Source organism: Gavia stellata, chromosome 1 (genome assembly GCF_030936135.1).
Source record: "Gavia stellata isolate bGavSte3 chromosome 1, bGavSte3.hap2, whole genome shotgun sequence".
Taxonomy (NCBI): Eukaryota; Metazoa; Chordata; class Aves; order Gaviiformes; family Gaviidae; genus Gavia; species Gavia stellata.
Window position 1 is genome coordinate 99,619,475 of NC_082594.1, and position 19,731 is coordinate 99,639,205.

At 42.1% G+C, this 19,731-nt stretch overlaps 2 protein-coding genes across 2 annotated transcripts; one reads left to right on the plus strand and one right to left on the minus strand.

Annotated features, from left to right (window-relative positions):
- Positions 1 to 483: 483 nt before the first annotated feature.
- Positions 484 to 8,550, minus strand: GET1 (guided entry of tail-anchored proteins factor 1). The gene is made up of 5 exons (XM_059816080.1): positions 8,461 to 8,550; positions 6,124 to 6,289; positions 4,724 to 4,791; positions 3,750 to 3,864; positions 484 to 2,071 (listed from the first exon to the last, which is right to left on the minus strand). Exons 1-5 carry the CDS (start codon positions 8,548 to 8,550, stop codon positions 1,998 to 2,000), a joined length of 513 nt encoding a protein of 170 aa, XP_059672063.1. The 3' UTR covers positions 484 to 1,997.
- Positions 8,551 to 9,112: 562 nt separating this feature from the next.
- On the plus strand, positions 9,113 to 16,382 carry HMGN1 (high mobility group nucleosome binding domain 1). The gene is made up of 6 exons (XM_059821218.1): positions 9,113 to 9,141; positions 9,563 to 9,595; positions 9,699 to 9,728; positions 9,818 to 9,868; positions 12,794 to 12,925; positions 15,491 to 16,382. The coding sequence occupies exons 1-6, from the start codon at positions 9,127 to 9,129 to the stop codon at positions 15,536 to 15,538; spliced, it is 309 nt and encodes a 102-aa protein (XP_059677201.1). The 5' UTR covers positions 9,113 to 9,126; the 3' UTR covers positions 15,539 to 16,382.
- The last annotated feature ends 3,349 nt before the right edge of the window (positions 16,383 to 19,731 follow it).

Consider the following 19,731-nt stretch of genomic DNA (forward strand, 5'->3'; position numbering starts at 1 on the left):
ACCCAAATGTTTGACCAGAGCAGGCAACAAACTGCCTATTTGATGACCCCATGGTAAGTGTGGATAAACAGCAAATGCCACCGTGAAGAATTTAAACGATGCTGCTTTTCTTGACTTCACTGTGTTAAACTCTGTAACAAGCTAAGTAGAAACACCATTAGACACATCTTTAGATTCAGAAATATGTCAACGTCATAGTTAAATAATCAGTCCCAAATACTTTAAAAAAATAATAAATTAGGCCTGTTGATTCCAACAGTATCTCCTTATGTAAGAACATGGGGGGGAGCTGTCATTGGTTTGGGCTTTGGGGTTTTTTTTTTGGTTTTTTTTGGAAAACTGTAATTAACATTGAAAAATGGGTTAGAAAACTTAAGATGGGTTGAAAAGCTTTATTTCATTAATAAAAACACAATTATACATAACATTCAATCGCAACAATTTTTTCTTGATGATATTTAATGCATCTATTTTCATGTTGGCTAAATGTAATCCCTAATATAAAACCAGTTTTTTTTTAAATTAACATTTAAAAAAAAATATTCATGCATATATACATACACACATACGATGTATCATGACCTTTTGAACTAATTTCTAAATGCAGTGCTAATTACGGAGGGGCCCTAGCCCCTTCCTGCAGGAAGGCAAAGGACCTGAAATAACGTAACAGGTGCATTCCACTGTACAGAGTGGGAAGCTGAACCAGAATCACCAAAGCCCGGCAGAAGAGGGAAAGGTGTTCCCTAGAGCTTTGTTCAGGCTCATGTCAAAAAACAAAGGAAGTGTGGAACAAGAATTTCATAAACCACCCATTTGTCTTACGGGGCAGCAACGACAGGGCTGCAGATACCACTGCAGCATCGAAGATAACGCAACTTCGTTGCTGTTCTACAGGCACGGTACTAGGAAGAATTCTGTCCGCCTTTAAATTCAAAATATTGTGGCTGTTTCCTGTACCTAAATATAGCAAGAAGGATTTACTCCAAAAGAGAAAGTTGTTTTCCCTCCTCCTCCTGCTCACTACCATTCTGTTACTACTTCACAAGTTTAAATCACTAATTTGCTTTTTTACATTTACATAGCTGTTTTGGGCTATCCTGGCCTGTCATTAATGTATGCTAAAGCCCTTAGAAATGTAGTCCTCTGAAGGAACAGCACTGTCTTCTACCTTCTCTTTCTTAACATGGAGTTTGAGAAGGTTGGCCAGACCTTTCCTCCTAAAACATGGAAGGAAACAGTTTCAGTGATCCTCCCTCAGTTTGGGAAGAGGAAAGTATGTCAAGGAAGAAAAGGTCAGTTATCAATAACAGTAGGAAAAAATTCAAGTGTTCAATGAATTTTAAAAGTCAGGGAGGAAAAAGTAGCCAGCCATCCTGTATTTGGCAACTGACTGAGTCTCTTAAGGGTTGATTCTGTGTATGTATCAGTAACACATTTTCTAAGACAGCCCATGAATACACCAATTCTAGTGTAAAAAATGACGAGAAAACTAATTCTGTTTTATGCTAAGCCAACCAAACCACCTACCTCTATCCTCTAGTACCACTTGCCACCAAATATAATCCCACCTTTGGGTGAAACTGCCATAATATACAGCAAAGAAACAGCAAAGCTCCCAAATTAATTCCTAATGACAGTGCATTTCCAACTTAAAAACACAAATCCAACACTTTTAGATTTTGGTGAATATAGGCCATGACAAGTGTCTTGCAGTTCTGCCATGAATCAGTGCTCGTACTTGTTGAAATAGACACAAAATGAAGTTCTATAAACAACAATGCTATTCTTTGAAAACTGACCACCAAACTGAACAAAAAACTAAGGAAAGATAAAATAAATCAAAAGGAATACTGATTGATATCCAAATGAAGTAACAAAGATTATCTCAGACCTAGTCTCATGAAAGACAACTGTTCCTTCTTTTTTTTTTTTATTCATTTAAAACAGTGATAATGAAAATGTAGTTGAGGACTCCATGGATTACTGGGATTCCTTCAGCTGAAAGGATGCAGCATGATAGCTACAACTTTATTACAAACCACAAGCCAACATGTAATTCCAACACCACCTGAAAGAGATATAAAACACAATTTAAGTCATTGCATCAATTATCCTGAAGCACACAAGCTTCTGAAAACAACTTTGGAAGTGTAAAAAAATAAAAACTGAAGAGTTATGAGGTGAACAGGGATAAAACATCTCTCTTTTTATACACAAAGGTCTCCCTTCAAGGGATGGCAGCTAACTCCACGCTGGTCCTGAGAAAACCTGAAGATTGTCCAGGGAAAAGAGTACCAAATAACACAAATTATGAGCCAAAGTGTGGTACATACAACCCACAGCTTCTAAAAACATTTACTATGTATCTAATAGAAAACGTCTAAGGCATGGCAAGTAACGTAATACTTTGCTAGAACCTAAATTCAAGATTTGAGATAGGTAAAAAGTAAATTTCCTCCAAAATTTAAATCAGTCTTTTAAACAGTTTTAAATCCCTACTTCTCTGCTTTCCCCTTGCAAGCTCCCCATACAGCTATACAGAAAAACGCTACTGAGACCTTTGCTGCTGACCCAGATGCCTGGCACTGCTGTTTTACAGGGTCCTGTCATTCCAACTAGCAGCACAGAAATCTGTATTGGTACGATGGAACCGAGGGTGTGCCCTGACTGTAATACACAGTACATCCATATTGCAGACTACACAGAATCAAGCTGCATAGTATCACAGAATACATAGCTATGCATAGCAGGCATGTGAAGAAACTACCTTTTTGGTGATTTTTAGACATTTTTGTGTTTATAACCTACAATTCAAAAGCAATCTCTTTACTGTGATTATCAGCCAAGACAAAAAAGGAGATTTGAAGGCAGGCATGATGTGAACCTTTTTAAATTCCTTAAAATGCTATTTAAATAAATGTCTTTCAAGGACTACTCCCCCACCCTGCACAGAAGCAGACTCTTCTCTTGTCCCGTAAGCTTGCTGGATACAAATCATTCGCTAGACAGCTTTTAAAGATACAACAACATAAAATTCCAACAATGTATTTTGGAATTCCTTCTAAGGCAGTTGGGACCTACAAGCCTAACATGAAGATTCACCAGCAGCATTTTAGCTTGATGGTAAATCTCCACACTATGTTGTCCTGTCATTCTGCCTGTCTACTTATCCTGTTAGCATAGAGCCAGCATACTTTTCACTCAGAAACAGGTATCCACAACCTGTGACAGCATTCTAATCATTAAACTGCCCAAAAGAAAAGGATTTACGTAGGTAAAAATGCAACAGAAGCGTGATAGGAAAAAGTGTGGCAACGGACAAGACAAAATGCCGAGAGGGCATACCTAAATCATTCTGGAGTTACACTGCTGTGAAACCCCAGCAGTTTACAAGAAACACATGTAAGCGATACAGACCTAAGGAGTATTTGCCCATTTTTAAACCCAATTTACTATTTCAGTGGACTCCTTAATATAAAAATACTTCGTATTGGAGATCTTCTCCAGGGTCTACTTCATATTAAGATAAAGCTGCACTGTTTGAGAAGAAATAAAAATGACAAAAAGACCATTCATTGACTACATAGGAAACAGCTAATCAAATGTTTGAAACTCCTCCTTGTGTTAAGGGAGTTAGAAGAAACGTACAGAAGCAGTGCTTTTAATCTATGTACGCTCTTTGTCACTACATTGCTAGCATCTGCATGGGCTTGGGAAATGTATTTTTTCTACTGTACAGTCCTTACCTGCCACCCCCGTAGGAAAGGCTACCAAGCGCTCCAGCGGAGCAAGCCATTTGCTTGGAAGCACTGTAACTGGCTCAGAATAGTACTTCCAAATGAGAGAGATCATCAAGGCAGCCTAGAATTGAATTTTTTATTAGCTTGGATAATAATACACATCAAAGTACATTTCCACTGCCATTTTAAAGCAGTAAATCACAAATTCTAATTAAAGCAAATAGTTTCTTTGTTATTTTACACTGTTCTTAAGCAAGTTCAAAATATTTTAAAATTAGTATGACCTTCACTTTATACACAATATTAAGAAGTAGCAGTGAGACATTAGAAAATACTGCTTTCTTTTGAGACCCTGGTTCAAGCCTAGCACAGACAAACACAGTAATAGTAACTGTTAAATTCTGATGACTGTTTTTAGCCATAATCCTTGCCTGCTAGGAATCCAACTAGCTTTAACGTTACCCTGAAGATATCTTCAGGTTGACCACTGTCGTCCTTATTAGCGGACAATTCTTTGGCATCACGTCTGAACTACAGAGACAATCTGATGAGGCACTGGGGCAAAACGTGCGGCAGCTGTTAAGTGGAGGTTTGCATCCTCATCAAAAGCACATTTTGTTTTCAAAACTATAAGCAAAATGTATTCACAGGTGTCAGAACTTTCCTGGGTCCAGAGCCATATATAAATGAAAAAAAAAACAGTGATGAAAGAGCTAAGACGAACTCCTAGCTTGTCATCTCAAAACCAGAAACACAGAGCCAAAATGAAACTCAAAATCCTTTCATCCACAACTACCAGTCCTTATCAGCAACATCTCTCCTTTCTATTTCAAGAAACTGTTTCAGTTTGGCATGCACTGTGTCACTGGAATGTCAAACACCTGTGTGACTAATCAGCAGCCAATAAATGCAGGAGAGAATTGTAACACCACTCAGGATTTAGTTTAGCAATTTCTACTGATAATAAAATATTTACTTACTTGTAAGATGTAGAACACAATATTTATAACCCATTTTATTTTGGCTAGCTGGGCAGTTCGTGCTTTCACTGTTAAAAAAAAAATTACTCTGCATTATTTATAATAGTGAATTATACTTACATAAAACTATTAACATATTAATATTTCACTCTTCAAACCAGGACAATACACTATTTAAAAAACTCTTTTCAAATGACTCATAGCTATACTGAAAGTACCCTTCTGCAAGAAAGTGCTAGGTCCGCATCACAACATAGCTTCTCATTAATGCTACTATGAAAAGTTGCAAAACACTGATATCCTAGACAGAGAAATGTCACACGTAATCAAGAACACTATTCCCAAATGAGAACAGTCTTAAATTAGTGACCTGCTTCAGATGAAGCATAAAGTAAATTTTTCCCTTTCCTAAAAGGGGAGAACAATGGCTTTAGCAGATACACTTTTTGCTTTATTTCATTCAGGAACACAGTTAAAACTATTCCTTCACTGAATGAATCTTGGTCAGGCTCAGTATTAAAACTTGTCATGTCTATTTTTCTTCTGTCACAGTACCTCAGACCAATATTAAGAAGCCCAGTGAAGACAGCACATCTTCAAACATAATGGTGGCCTAAAGTTTTCCAAAACAACATTGTTGGTTGCTAAGTAAACTACTCAAATCTAGTTTAATTGAAATTATTGGGTTAAGAATACTACTACTGAAAGCAATCCAAAACTGCCAGTTGTAAATATTGTCCTTCCTCCAAGCAAGGAGCCTATAAACATCTACCCATTCTGCACAGAGGGAGGCAGACAAAGCAAGCAGTCTCCTATCCTCTTAGGATCCGTTAGTGAGCTTGGGCAAAGACGAGAGCAAAAGCTCTGGTGCCAAAAGTTTAGGTGTACTTTCTACAATGAGATGATGGATTATACTACTGTAAAATCCTAATCGAGACAGAGCACTACAGCTTTATTGCAAAAGCTGCTGCATAAGGTCAAACAGGATTGCGAAATGACAGGAAAGATCTCATCTGGTTACCTTATAGACCAATGCTTTCTCTCTAGCATTTTGTAGTACACCAACCAAATAGCCCCAACCAAGCAATGCATCCTTTTGCAAGGAAGATAAGCAGCAGAGGACAGTGAAGCCCAGGAAGTTGCTTGTAAGGAAAATTTTATCTCTAAATCACTCCCTTACCAGTGTATGCAGAACTATGCACAACTGAAAGACAAAAGCAAGCTCTCCAAAAAGTGAAAAGAAAAAAGAAAGAAAGAAAGAAAGAAACAAACAACAAACTAACACTGGAAATGGGTAAGAGAGGGAGGAGAAAAGTTGAAGGAGAAACAGACTTAAAATTGAACACTCCTGGAAAAATGTTTTTCAGAAACTAGAAAAGGGAATAAACATTGCACTCTACCATGAGTTTTAAGCTTGTCAGTCATTTTGTTAATCTTTCTTTCCAGACGGGCATATCTAGCAAACTCATCCATCATACTAATGGTTGAGAGTTCTTGCTTCATGTTCTGAATTTCAGCTCTCATTTGGGACTCCTGCTCTGCATCCTTTTGTAACAATCTGGATATCTAAGAAGTAAAGAAATAGTATCAGTTATTTATCCAGAATTCTGTTGATTTTCTTTAATATGTATAAACCTGTCGTTTACGTACTCAAAAGTCTCCCATAAAGCAAGACCCTTTCATCAAGACACAGGAAAATCTCAGCTTAACATCTGCAACATGTTCTAAAAGCCAAAGAATTTTTACTGTCTTGTTCTAACTGAAGCAAAAAAAAAAGGGTCAAAGAAAATTGTTCCTGTAGAGCAGTGATTTTCAACTTTTCTGCTATGGTTAACTGCCTTTTCCTTCTCTATTTCTGCCTTCATCTCCTCATCTCCCCACTCTCGATGATGCTGCCTTCTGAGACCTTTCAAACCTCCCAGGCCCTGCCTGCTGCTGCATCCTGAGCTGTGCTGCTGTCCTCCCTCCTTGAAATTCTCATCATGCACTGCTTGGATCACAAGCACCTGACACGTGCAGGAGAGGAAGGACCGGAGAAGCGCTCCTTTTCATCCCTACTCTTTCCAGCTTCAGCAATGCCCCTTACTCATTCATCATTCCCATTTCCAGCTCCAGCAGCCTCAGCAAGGGCCTAAACTAATTAATGTGGAAACTTAGTTCACTGAAGCCCAATGTTAGACCTCACCAATAACGCATGGCTCACCCATCGGGAATGACTCCTCTAGATTACAGATTGCCTGGTCTGGGCTGTTAGAAACACACGAGTTGCCACACTGGCTGAGAGTTGTGATCCATATAGCGCAGTATCTTACCACTGCCTCAAAACCAGAAACACAAATTTGCATTAGTTGTTTTTCTTACATCTTATCCATGTGTTTAAATGCAGTTTTCTTATAACACCTTATTGGTTTCTTGGCTAAAATTATTTGCTGCTGACGGAAATGTAAGAACTTGATCACATGTTCCCACTTCCTTTTCACGAGACACCACCTACTTGTTGGTTCATGAACTCCTTTTACCTTAGAAATGAAGATACAAAGGCCATAAAATCTTTTTCTTGCTGTTCATTAGCAAATCCTTCTAGCTTTCTCAAGACACATGCAATTTCTTCCCCACAAATGAGGTACTCAGTACTGTAGTCAATGAGAACATTACACTACTTTCTGTCAGGAACCACAGCAGCAAGTTGAGCAGAGATTTTCATTAGTCATCTATAGTAACACCAAGTTCAGCTTCCCCAATTGCTAAGAGTAATTTATGTTTTAAAGGAATTGTATCCATTATTGTACAGTGTGCACTGATCTGCATGACAGTGAAGTTATTTACATGAAAGAGGAGAATGATAGGTATTTTAGCATGCTTGCTCACATGTAAGTTTATTTGGCAATCACAGAGTTTATTGGTCTGCAATTCTGTTATCCACACTTCCACAGAAACACTTAAGATCAGACCAGGGGGCATCCTGATTAGTGATTGCAACTTAACGTTTTCTCCTGTGATGCCTAACTCCTTAATCTCTGTATCCACTGATCTCCCTTCTCAACAACGGAGATGTCCATCTGTTGAAAACATGGAAGACTGAGCAAAGCTGTCCTTTATGCTCCCTGCAACATCCTAAGGGCTGGAGCCTGAGGAGCATCAATTAAGACACTGATAACTCATTACCCAGAACTTTCCTTCAAAGACCTGCTTCATCGAGGCTGCTAGAGTCGCCCACTGTCACGGTGCTCGGTTTCATCATCTCCAGTTCTTCCAGCAACAGCCTCTCAAGCTTTCCCTCTTCTACGGCGAGGAGCAGGACCAGGCCCCGCTAGTCACAGCTGGGGATGCGTTACGCGGGGCACCGGGAGCCCTCCGAAACGGCACCGCTCCCCTCCACCTCCCCACTCCACCCTCATCTCTCAGCGGCCCGGCAGGGGTGACGCCACCTCCGCAAAACACCGGGCGCTCCGCAAGGGCCTCCGTAACGCCCTGCCCCGCGGCCTCACCCCCTCCTCAGCCACCCGAGGGCCCGGCACCCCCCCGCTTTGTCCCGGCGGACGGCGGCAGAGCCCGGGCTCGCAGGGCGAGGCCCGCAGCAACGCGCGGGCAGAGGCGAGGGCCGGCCCGCAGCCCCGCTGCCAGGGGACAGGGAAGGAAGGCGGCGGGCGCTCGGCCGCGGCCCCGATTTGGTAACGGCCACCGCCCCCCTCCGCCGGCCGGCACAGGGGCGGGGCGGGCGCGGTGACGTCACTTACGATGGAGGAGCAGGAGGGCAGGAGGATCTTGAGAGCGTTGCAGAGGAAGACGGAGCTCAGCACCAGCAGCCAGGCGCCGCTCTCCGCCATGCCGCGCGCCTCCGCGGGCGGGCACGCCCCCTCCCTCCCCCCCGTCACTAACGAGCTGCCCGCACGGGCGGCATCGCGGCGGGCGGGTGTCTGTGTGAGGGGAAACGGGGACAGGTGCGGCCACGTGACGGGGCTGGCCAATCAAGCGGCCTCTCCCCCTTCCCCCGGCAAGGGGAGGCGGTGGCGAGGTGAGAGATCCCGCCTCGCGCGAGACGCAGGGGGGGCGCGCGCGCAGTGGGGCCGCGGGCGGCAGCCAGCCCCGCCCCGCGGAGGCGCCCCGCGGGCGGGCGGGGGGGCGGTGCCGGCGGCGGCCGCCGGAGAGCGGGGAGCGTCCCCCGCTGTCGCCCCCTCCCACCCCCCTGTCTCCCCCCCCCCCCCGCCTCCAATCCGGCTGGATCCTGTTGCGGTGCCGCTGGCGCTGCTGGGATGGGGGGGGGCGGTTTCCCTGCGCAGCGAGGCTGGCTCGCAGGCAGCCGCAGCGGCTCGCCGTGAGGTACCCAGCGCGCGCAAGAGCCGGGCGGGAGCCGCCGCAGCTCCAGGGGTCGCGGCCGGGAGCCGCCGCCGCGCAGCCTCGCCATGCCGAAGAGAAAGGTGAAGCGGGCGGGAGCGAGCGGAGCCGCCGACGGCGAACCGCGCTGCCCGGGGCGGCCCCGCGCCACGGCCCCAGGGACGGGCGGGTCTGCGGCGGGGAGGGCGGTCTGAACCGCGCGGGGACGGGGCTCGGAGGGGAGCGGCCGCTCCGCGGGCGGCGGTGCCGCTGGCGCTCGCTGACTGGGGCCGGCGCCTTCCCCTCGGCGGGCGGCCCCCTGCCCGCTGACGGGGGCCCGCTGAGGGCGGCGGCGGTGTCTGGAAGGTTCGGCGGAGGCTCGCCGGACGCCTCGCCTCACGGGGACTCGAAATCCGAAAGCGGCGGCGGGAAGGGGCGGGCGAGCGGCGGCGTCACGTGCCCGCGGCCATCCCGCCCCGGCGCGAGGCGCCTGCGCCGCCTGACGCGCGCTGTTTGTCTTGGCAGGTGACGGTGGCGGACGGGGAGGCCCCCGAGGAGGTAGGTGCCCAGGGCAGGGCGGCGGCGGGCCAGGCGGGGCCCGCCCCGGGCCGCTGCCGGCCCGCCCGCTCACGCCGTCTCTCTCTCCTTTCCCTGCCTGTAGCCGAAGAGGCGATCGGCGCGGCTGTCCGCTGTAAGTACAGGAGCGAGAGGGGGGTGTCTTCTGCCGAAAAGGGGGTCACCGAGGGCTGACTCTCTCCCTTACTGGTTCTTTCTTCTCAGAAACCTGCTCCTGCCAAAGCAGAGCCGAAGCCAAAAAAGTTAGCGGCAAAGGTGAGAGCCACTGGGAAGAGGGGAGGGAGAGGAGGCGGTTGAGTTCGTTGTGCAGGCGCCTGCTGGCGCCCCGTTTTGCGTCGTCGATGCACGGTGTCTGAACGTTTCTACTCGTCTTCGCATGCTCCTTTGTGGGAGCACTCATTTAGCTGAAGGATAGTTTTCCGATGCTTCTGCCAGTACCTACGGGTACATTCCACCACTGTTTGATTAGATCTTTGTCAAGCACTCGAAGTATGGCACAGAAATGTGGGCACTGATTCATGGGGTTAGATGGTAGTTTGGTACTGAGCAGAACTACTTGAATGTCAAAGTGACTGTACATAGGATTGTATTTCATCGCTGTAATGAAAGGGGATAAAATATACTCACAATTTAAGGCAGCGTGTTAGGACAGAAAAAAAAAATTGAATGAGGCAGCCACTGAAAAAGTTCTGAGTTTGTGTTCATGTAGTCTATAACTTTCAGGTCTTTGTGCGTATGTGTAAGTAAGCATGGTTTAGTATGATGTTTCAGTTTTTCAGTAAAGCCTTCACCGTGCCAGTAACTGAGGTGTAAAATTTCTTGGCAGAAATAAAAGAAGCTGTGTATCTGTTGGCTTGTTGGTATATGTGTTTTTAAGTGTTCCTTTGTGATTATAAACTTTTCTTTTTAATATGGATTAAGAGCATTTCGAATACACTAATACAGAACTCTGCTTTGCAGACTTTTTTGGTGTTTCCATTTTATTAATCCTACTGAACAGCTACTTATTAGTAATGCACCTTCATTCCAGTGGTTTGAATATCAGTGCATTCCCATTCTCGAAGTTTTAAGACTAAAGAATTTGGGGAAGCTTTCCAATTTTACTTCAGTTCTGATTCTTTTTTTTTTCCAGTGTTTTTGTGTGTGGTGCATCTAATTCTTAATGCTGCTAGTTGATGCTGGCTGATATGTGTGATACTGACTTGCTGCCTATGACTACTTTACTTCTAGAAAGAAGCATTTCCACAGCTCATAGCTGGGAACATATTCATGTAAACCAAGTACATCACAAACATTTGTCATCGTAGAATATTAAGTAGAACACCTTTCACGAGGCCCCCATGCAATGCTGCTGTAATGTGAATATGTGAACAATATTTTTTTTTATTTCTATTGCTATTGGCAATTCAAACAAATGTATAACTTATTTTATATTTGATCCTCTTTGTTCTAAAACTCATGCTGTCACTAAAATCTTTTGTCATTTGGAAACTTTCTCATTGTTAAGGTAAAAATCCCTTTTGTTCTGATTGCGTTTTACTTCTCCAGCCTCTGTAATTTTTCTCTCATTTTAGCTATCTCTGGACTTTCTTTAAATGGGTTGCAGAAATATGACACGGCTACATAGCAGTCAAATGATAGATTTTTACTTTTTTTTTTTAAATTATTGTCTTTTTTTCCGTATTTGATCCATCAAAAGATGCTTCTTTGCATCAACTTTGTGACTTTTTAAAACTTCCCTGAATTTTTTCTGGTTGGGAGAAGTTTGCTCATTATGGAGTTACTTGGAGGTTTGTTCTTTTTTAAATAAATATTAATGAAGAAAAAGTGTATTGTAACAACCAAAACACAGAAGTCTACATGTTGTGAAATTGTGTTACCTGTATTTGTAATACTGAGTTTAGCCTTTATAATTTTTTAAAAGGATTTTTTTTCCATTAGCATGTTTAATCTCTTTTCTCTGTGCTCATGAGGATTAAAAAAATTATCTTTTCTAATAATAGGAGCAAAGAATTTCTAAAGTTTTGTGTACATTGACAATTTAGTTACCTGACATAAGATGCTTCAGCATTGATTTTTTTTTTTTAAACCTTCCATCTCTTACATATGTAATGTAACTTACTGCATGTTTGTATCCAGTGGTGTAAAAGACTTAGAACTTTTGCTCAATAGTTGCAATTGGTTGACAAAACCATATTTTCATGAGGACAGTATTTTACATGAACGTTCGTCTAACATAGGAAGTGTATTCAGATAGCTATTAAAAAGTTGCAGGTGTGAAGTAAGGAAGTTGCATGGGTTTTGTACAGAAGAATGCTTGGAGTGACGATAGTATGGAATACTTCTGACCAAATGGTTTCTATAGTAATCTGAGATAGACATTTCTATAGTACTTAAAATATTCCAAAATGAGAACTTTATTTCTTGGAGTGAATTTTAGGTCAGAGACAACAAATTAGGACATAATTTGAAGAACATACTTAGGAAATGCACACAGTATTTTTAATGAGATTAGACACATTTTAAGGTAGATCAGTGTAGGGGTCTTCTGCTTAGAGGTATAAGTACATTACGTTCTCTTGCCACTTATTCACATTGTACCTGCCCAGAAAAAGTGTAACAGTTTGTCATTTATTGAAAATTTTTGCTAGTATCATAAAGTAACGTTTGACAGATGATATCAAAACCAGTGCATTTATGTAATTATGAATGGATAGAAGTATTTTGTAAGTAGGGGTACTAACAAGGGAGCACTGAAAATGATACTTCTAGGTGATGCATTTATTTAGGTTAGGTTACTGAAATTCCGGCCTATCCGTATAAGAGGAAAAAGAGTGTTTGAGGTGCTTTGTATTTACAAAAATGGAGGGACTGCTATTTTTTAATACACCATTAAGTTAAATCATATATTACAAATTGTTCTCTCTAGTGACTAGAATCTAGTTCTCTTCGCATCTGAGTTCAAGTCTCTCATTTTACTGACTATCTCAAACTTTTGATTGTCTGTGTATAGTTCGGAAAATGTTTTTTGGCAGCTGAACTATGTATTAGCTCATTAGCTGTTGGTAGTAGCTCTTGCTGTTTAGCAAGTCTATCTTGGTTTTGTGTGTTTTTCATTATTTTCAAGGTTTATCTAGTAGGTCATAGGAATTTACTTACTGGAAATTTATTTCATTGTAGAATAAATCTGAGGACAAGAAAGCTCAATCAAAGGGGAAGAAGGGGCCTAAAGGAAAACAGACAGAAGAGACCAACCAAGAACAGACAAAGGACAATTTGCCTGCAGAAAATGGGGAAGCTAAGAGTGAGGAGGTAAAGTTGTCTGTATTCTTTGGTGCAAAGCAGCTGTATAATTTGCTGTACTGGTTTATCCAAACATCTATCGGAAACATATGCAGTTCTTGTAATAGAATCTATTTCTGCCAAAAGAAAGATGTGGGCTATTGAAACATGAGTAGATATACCTGGAAAACTCTAGTTGTCCCAAAAAGAGTTGCAGTGATGCGATAACAGTCCCTAAAATAAAGGAAAAAGATGAGAATTTTACCAAAGTGCCAATACAGGATAATGTCCTTCAGAGAGGGGTTGTCTTCCCTGAGTGTAGGTCTTGGCAAAATAATACATACAGGGTGTACAGAGGGGGTATTGCTCTGGCGGTGGGGGGGTGAGGTCTGTCTTTGGAGGGTTTGGGTTGGGTTTTAGTCTGCCTTTGCTGTTACTGGAAGAGAGGTTCCTTCTTGCTACGGAAGTTTTTTGACAAATGCAATATTCATTTTCTTGGGACTGGAAACAGTTTTCACTGAAAACCCAAAGTTGAAATGATTTAACCAAAGTTGAGATAACATTTATAGTAGTCATAGATACAGACACTGCTGGTAGAAGAGACAGGTTGGTGCAGGGGTGGAAGAGAAAGTGCAAGAATTACTAATAGTTGTTGTTGCTGAAGAAATGAACACGCCAAATCAGTCTTGGCTGTAATACTGTGCTAAAATGGCCGTGTTGCTGAAGTTTTTGGAGTCACTGATCATCTAACGTAAAACATCCTCCACACTGTATTCTTTTTCTGGAGTGTGGACATAATTTAGTTTTAAATTTAGGGCAAGATCTGTAGGGAGAAGCAGTGCCTCTTATTAGGGCAGCTGTTAACAGCTGGATGAAACACAAGTTTTCTTGTGGTAACAGGCCTAGAAATAGTCTCAGGTTTCTGCCATATTGAACACCTCACTCCTTTTAATTAGTTCAGTGGAGTTTGCTGATCAGATAGTCAGATGATTTTTTTAATGTAAATGTGTGACTCATGCTTCCTGTCTGGTGGTTGCATTGAAAAGTAATTTTTTTAAGATAGAAAAAAAAGTCTGTCTGAATTCTATTACACTCATTTATCAGTGTGCAGATAGATCTTCAAGTAGAGGAAAAGAGTATTTGGTTTTTAGGTAGATGATGCGTTTTGGTGGGTGAGGAAGGTACAGGGTAGTGCTTGAGTGTAGAATACAACTTACTTTGGGGTAAGTTTTTTCATTTGCAAGCTTACAGTGTGATCTTTGTGAAAAAGATGTGCTATAACTAGGAATTCTTTAGTTGGCTTAACTTTCTGTGTAGCTCTGGCTCTGTATTACTATCGCATAATTTGGTCTTTTAATTTGTGCATGTTGTATTTCAGCAATACCAGCAAAAGTTAAATTTGGCAATATTTCTCAACTGGGGTCTATTTAGTGCACTAGTGCAGAGACGCTATAAATTTACAAGGAATGGATGATGACTTTTGGGGCACATCTTCATGCTGGTCTCATGTTGGTCACACCAGCCAAAATTGCAGGTTTAATATAATACCTAAGCCGAGAAGAGGCGCAGAGGTTTAGTCTGTCCTGCTGGACGTTACTGTTTTCAATCAGGACAATAGTGTCAGTGACGCTGTTGTTAATCCACGATCTGGTGAAAGGCCAGTGGCTGACTTCTGGTGACACTCAGAGAGATTAAGGCCTGCGAATGGAAACGGCTTCTGTACTTCATCCTTCCAAAGCTTCCCCCAGGTGGCAGTTGAAGACTGAAGGGGCGTTAGGGTTCCGTTTTGGGCACTGGTGTGACCAAACAATCTATTCTGCTGCTCGTGATGCAAAGCTTTGGAATAATTAAGTATAATTTTTATGTTAATACATAAGTTCCTTTTTCTAACCTACGTTACAAATGCAGCGAGTTTTCCAATCTAAATGGAGTTGTAATTTTAATCGATTAAGTTTGTATGAACTTGTTCTGAAGTTGAGGTACAGCATATAGAGACTTGACTTGAAAACAGTATAGCTCTGCTGCCACAGTTCAGTTTCATCGAATGTATTTTTACAAAATTATGTTTCATTTAATGCAGTACTGTGTTTCTAAGTCTCAGTTACTTTAAAACATGGTAAGATTTGAGAATATGTTAACAGTGCTGCACTGAAATTTATGAAGTGTATCTATAGTCTTTCCTAGAAAAACACCCTATATGCAGGGATTTCAGCTTAGTATGTTAAAAAGCCTCCTTTTCCTGTCATAAAGGCAGTAATTATTGAAAGGGGCTTTGTTCTTTAAAAAAAATAAACCCCCTTTGCAGTGTGTATTGAGTAGTAACAACAGCAACATTCTGAAATCCATACTGATATACCTGAGAAGATAGAAGCCTTTTCAAGACAGCTTGTTTTTAGTAGGTTGTTATCCAAGAGAAATAAGCAGACCACAACACCAATTTACTAAGACTTTAAAGCATGGTACGTAGAAACAAGTCATGGTTGTCCTGTGTGCCAGGTTAGCTAACTTGTGCTTTAAAAATACTACGAACTAAGAGGCTGAGTCACTCGGAAACTTTCTGCATTGAAGTATTGTGTTTTTTTGTCTTCTTTTCAGACCTCAGCACCTGATGCAGCAGTAGAGAAAGAAGCTAAGTCTGAGTAACATCTGGTACCAAGTCTTTAATTGGTGGTCCTTATACCTTTCTTCTTGTACAATTCAGAGGAATATTTTTATCAGCTATTTTGTAAATGCAAGTTTTTTAGTAGTTCTAGAAAACACATTTTTAAAAAGGAGAGAATCCCAACTCAACCCTTTTTTTTACATATTTAGATAAGTGTAAATGCTTTTTTTAAGTGGTAAAATCATGTACTGGTGGTCTGTTTTCTATGAAACCAGAAATTAATGGCATGTTACATTAAGGAGTGGGCTTTGAAGCCTTGCTTAGGCTTCATGTTCCATAGGCTGTGAGGGACAGTTTTTCTATCCTATTAAATGAAGCATAACACAGATCAGACTTTGGAATTCATAATGATATGTTGAGAATGTCTTAACATTTTAGTTATTTATCTTTATCTATGGTTGTACCATCAGTAGAATTGCTTATCTAATAAAACTGCTCCCTAGTGTTGGATTTCTTGCTGAGTGATGTATATCTGTGACAAAGTTATTTTTGGTAGTTGCAGCTTTATTTTTTCCAACAACTTTGTAGCTGTGATGCGAGAGATTGGAAACTTTTATTATATCTTTAAATAGTGACTAAGTAAAAGTTTCTGCTTGGCAGATGTAACTTGTTATGTCAGTATTCCAGATGCTGGAATTTCACATCCAGTTTTAAAGGACAGCTTGTCTACAAAGATCAAACGAAAAATATTTGAAATAGTCTTAGAAAAAAACAGAATTACAGTTTTTAGATTTAAAAACCTATGTGAATAAAAACAATTGTAAAATTGTTCATAGTGTCTGTGATCACCAAACAAAAGCCAAATAAATCTTGATGATGAAAGGATGTTTCTGTAGCACCTGTGTTGACTATGACAACTCACAATGTAAGTGGTGTAACTTTTGATTCTTAACCATGTTCTTAATATTGTTAAAAATGTGCTTTTCAAGTGACAGGTGGTAATGCAGGGAGTGAGTAGCAAGTAGAAAACGGTAGTTGCGGTCTTAATCTGGACTTCCAGTTTGAAAGCTGATAGCCTAGTGCTGCTCTGTTACCTTAAAAAAAACACACTAATTAGTAAGCATCAGATGTTTTAATCTGTTCTGCATCTAGGAGTTTGCATATGCACTCGTGTGTGAATAACTGCTTTAAGGAAGATGCACAAAGCAATCCTCTTGAATATTAACTGATCAAGTGGTGTTGCTGTTGTGTTGGAACCGTACTGGAATTTCCCCAAACCCTGCCTTAAAATCAATACAGCTTCAGATGTCTGGGGAAAAATGAACCTAGGCTGTGAAACTCCCCCAGGTAGCTGAGTGCATGTAATGGAACCCAAAGAGCCGTGGAACAGCCTGTCTGGAAGAAGGAAACTTCCCTTTTGGTGCTGATGAGCTGCTGGGTGAGGTTACCGTGCTGTCAGCAAGCGTACCCACTGTACAAGGTTGCAGGCTGACAGAGCATCATTTCAAATAAAACACACCTGTGCTGAGAGCAAATTCATGTAGTACAAAACTGTCCTGATCCTTCCTTGCTGCATTGGAGAAAACTGAATCAATCTTGTTGAAGATTTAACAGCCTTTCATCAGAAGGGGGTATATTAAGTATGTATTGCTTAACCTTAAAATAAAAAATCAAATCTAGTACAGCATTACTTCAGTTCTCCCACAGAGTGCAGGGTTGTTCTGTTTGGGTTTTTTCCCCCCATTTCACATTATTTTGCTGAATTGCAGCAGGTAGTAGCATAGTTTTATCTTACCAGACAACTGTCAACCTTGTCTTGGGAGGAGTCAGGATCAAAAAGAAATGGTCGTTCTTTGCTTCTTCGTTTTTTCGCCTTGACCGAGGACTTGTTTATGGTCTTAAGTAACACCTGCAAGTGCACTGTCTGCTTCCGGTACATTTTTGGTGCCTTTTTCAAATCGTCATACAGCTATTTCTAAAAAACACTTTAGTCTCACCTCTAACTTTTTTTCTTAAATAATGCTTTCATTTAAGAAAGCATTTTACCATTTTTACCTCTTCAATATTTAAGCAACGTTTACCTTTTATTTAGCTTATATGTAGGATGTCCTCCAACACTGGACCACAATGTGCTTCTGGTCCATGTCCACTACAGCTGTGTTCCTAGCAGAGCGCACCTGGCTTTGGCAGCGGCGTTGGCTTCAAGTTCGTGGATATTCCAAAACTGTAAATTTATGCCACTTTTTCTAAGCTCCCCTGCCTTCCCCCCCCCCCCCCCGCCTCCAGTTACCTTATTTGTTGGTTTAATTTACTAGTAGCATGACACAGCTGCATGACATAGCTACATGACATTCTTTACTTTCCTTTTCTAGCCAAGTCAAAAGCACCAGTTAAATGACTAATAAACTTCTGGGTAAACACCCTGAAGTAACCTCTCTTACCTCCTTTTACTGAATGCCTACTTTTCATGTGTTTTGAGTCTCTGATGTTGAGATCCTGTTGACTTTCAATATCTTCTCTGTAACATCTATTATCCACTGTTCAATGTATTGTGACTGTTCCCTAATATTTACACTTGGGGACAAAAAGTTATTTCTTACTTCATTATGGAAGTGAAAGGACTCAGCAAGGGTGAGTTGATGACGGCTTCTCTCTCGCAGGACAGAGGAATTTTTGTGCTGGAAGAAGGAAAGGACAGAGGTAGCTGCACCGGGAGCCCTAGATCTGTTTTGAGCAGCACAGCCCACTTGATGTGGTAAAGAATGAAACAGGCTTTTCTAATTACATAAAGTATGCCTAGTAAATACGTAGGTGAATTGACTATGAATTTTGATTGATTCTGCAGTAGACAGATACTATTGGCCTTCTCCACATATAATGAAATGCCAGCATGTACCCATAGAAACCCACCAGTTTGGCTACTGGGAAAATGAGCCATTGTATATATTGGCACTAGATGTCAATTCTGCCTGTGGAGAATTGGAGTGGAAGGCGTTCAGATGCAACTAAGGAATGGAATGACAGCTAATGCAGATTTGCACCCAGCACTATGGAATACGTATGTAATGGAGAACCATCCATTTCAAAATACAACATGAAGAGAACAAAACATGTTTCTTTGAAGTTACTCAATTGTATTTGTATGCCACTACTAGTTATTCTGGTTAAGAGAGTGCCGTTTCATACATGTTCCTGCTGCGCCATTCTGGAATTCATTTTTTAGCATCAACTAGATCACAGTGCTTTAAAACACAGCCAGGATGCTGAAACGCATCCAAGTTTAGCTAATGAATACTGATTTGTTCAGCAGTGAAATCTGGAGGAACGCAGGTGGCCTTCAGGAATGATGCGGCTGAACCTTGCAACAAAACAGGAGGCAGAAAAACATGGATCTTTCTTCAAGTGAGGTTTTTAATGGACAGGATACCTATTTTTCTCTTGTACCTCAACTGTGATGCAGGAGCACTAACCAGGCAGGAGGTGGTGAAGAGCAGGGAGCAGAGTCAGCAGGCTGCCTTCCAGGATGCATCTGGGCAAACTGCCTGCTGCTGGGCCTGCACCTCAAGTGTACAAAAGCTCTTTGTCAGAAGCTGAAAGCACATCTGAGGTAGTGAGATTAATAAAATACATACATATTTCTACAATGATACGAAAAATATTTTACTTCTAAGGTTCTACAAATGCATACCAAGCCACCACAGGTGGGGAATGGATAAAGAAAGGAATAGCTTAGCTTTAAAGTACCACACAAGTACAGCCATTGCTAGATTTACATTAGAATTCATGCTAGGCAGAGGTGAGAAACAACAGTAAGAAGGAAAAAAAATAAAATCCCCCATAAAGAGGCTCCCAAAGCCAGGGTGGGGTGGAGGTGGTGCTGGCACCTGTTTGCAGAGGGGCCCTGTGGGACACTGGGGTGAAGCTGCTGTTCGTGGGAAGGCGATGCCCATGGAGTCATGCCTTCCTGCTGAGAGGGGTGGGAAATACCATTCCCTAAACTGACGGTTAGGGTAGCCGAGGTGCCCCCGAGCATCACACCCATGGGGCCTCGGTGGCACAGGAAGAGACCTATCGGCCTGAGGAGTTAGGAGATCGGCCTGAAGCGGCACGCAGGAGCCAAAAGACAAGCGGCGCTGTGTAAAAACACAATTTGGTGATGCGGCGCTTGCGAACGCACTCGTGCTGCTGCCCGGGCCGTTGCCGAGCTCCACCAACTCGGGTACCCAACCCTCGG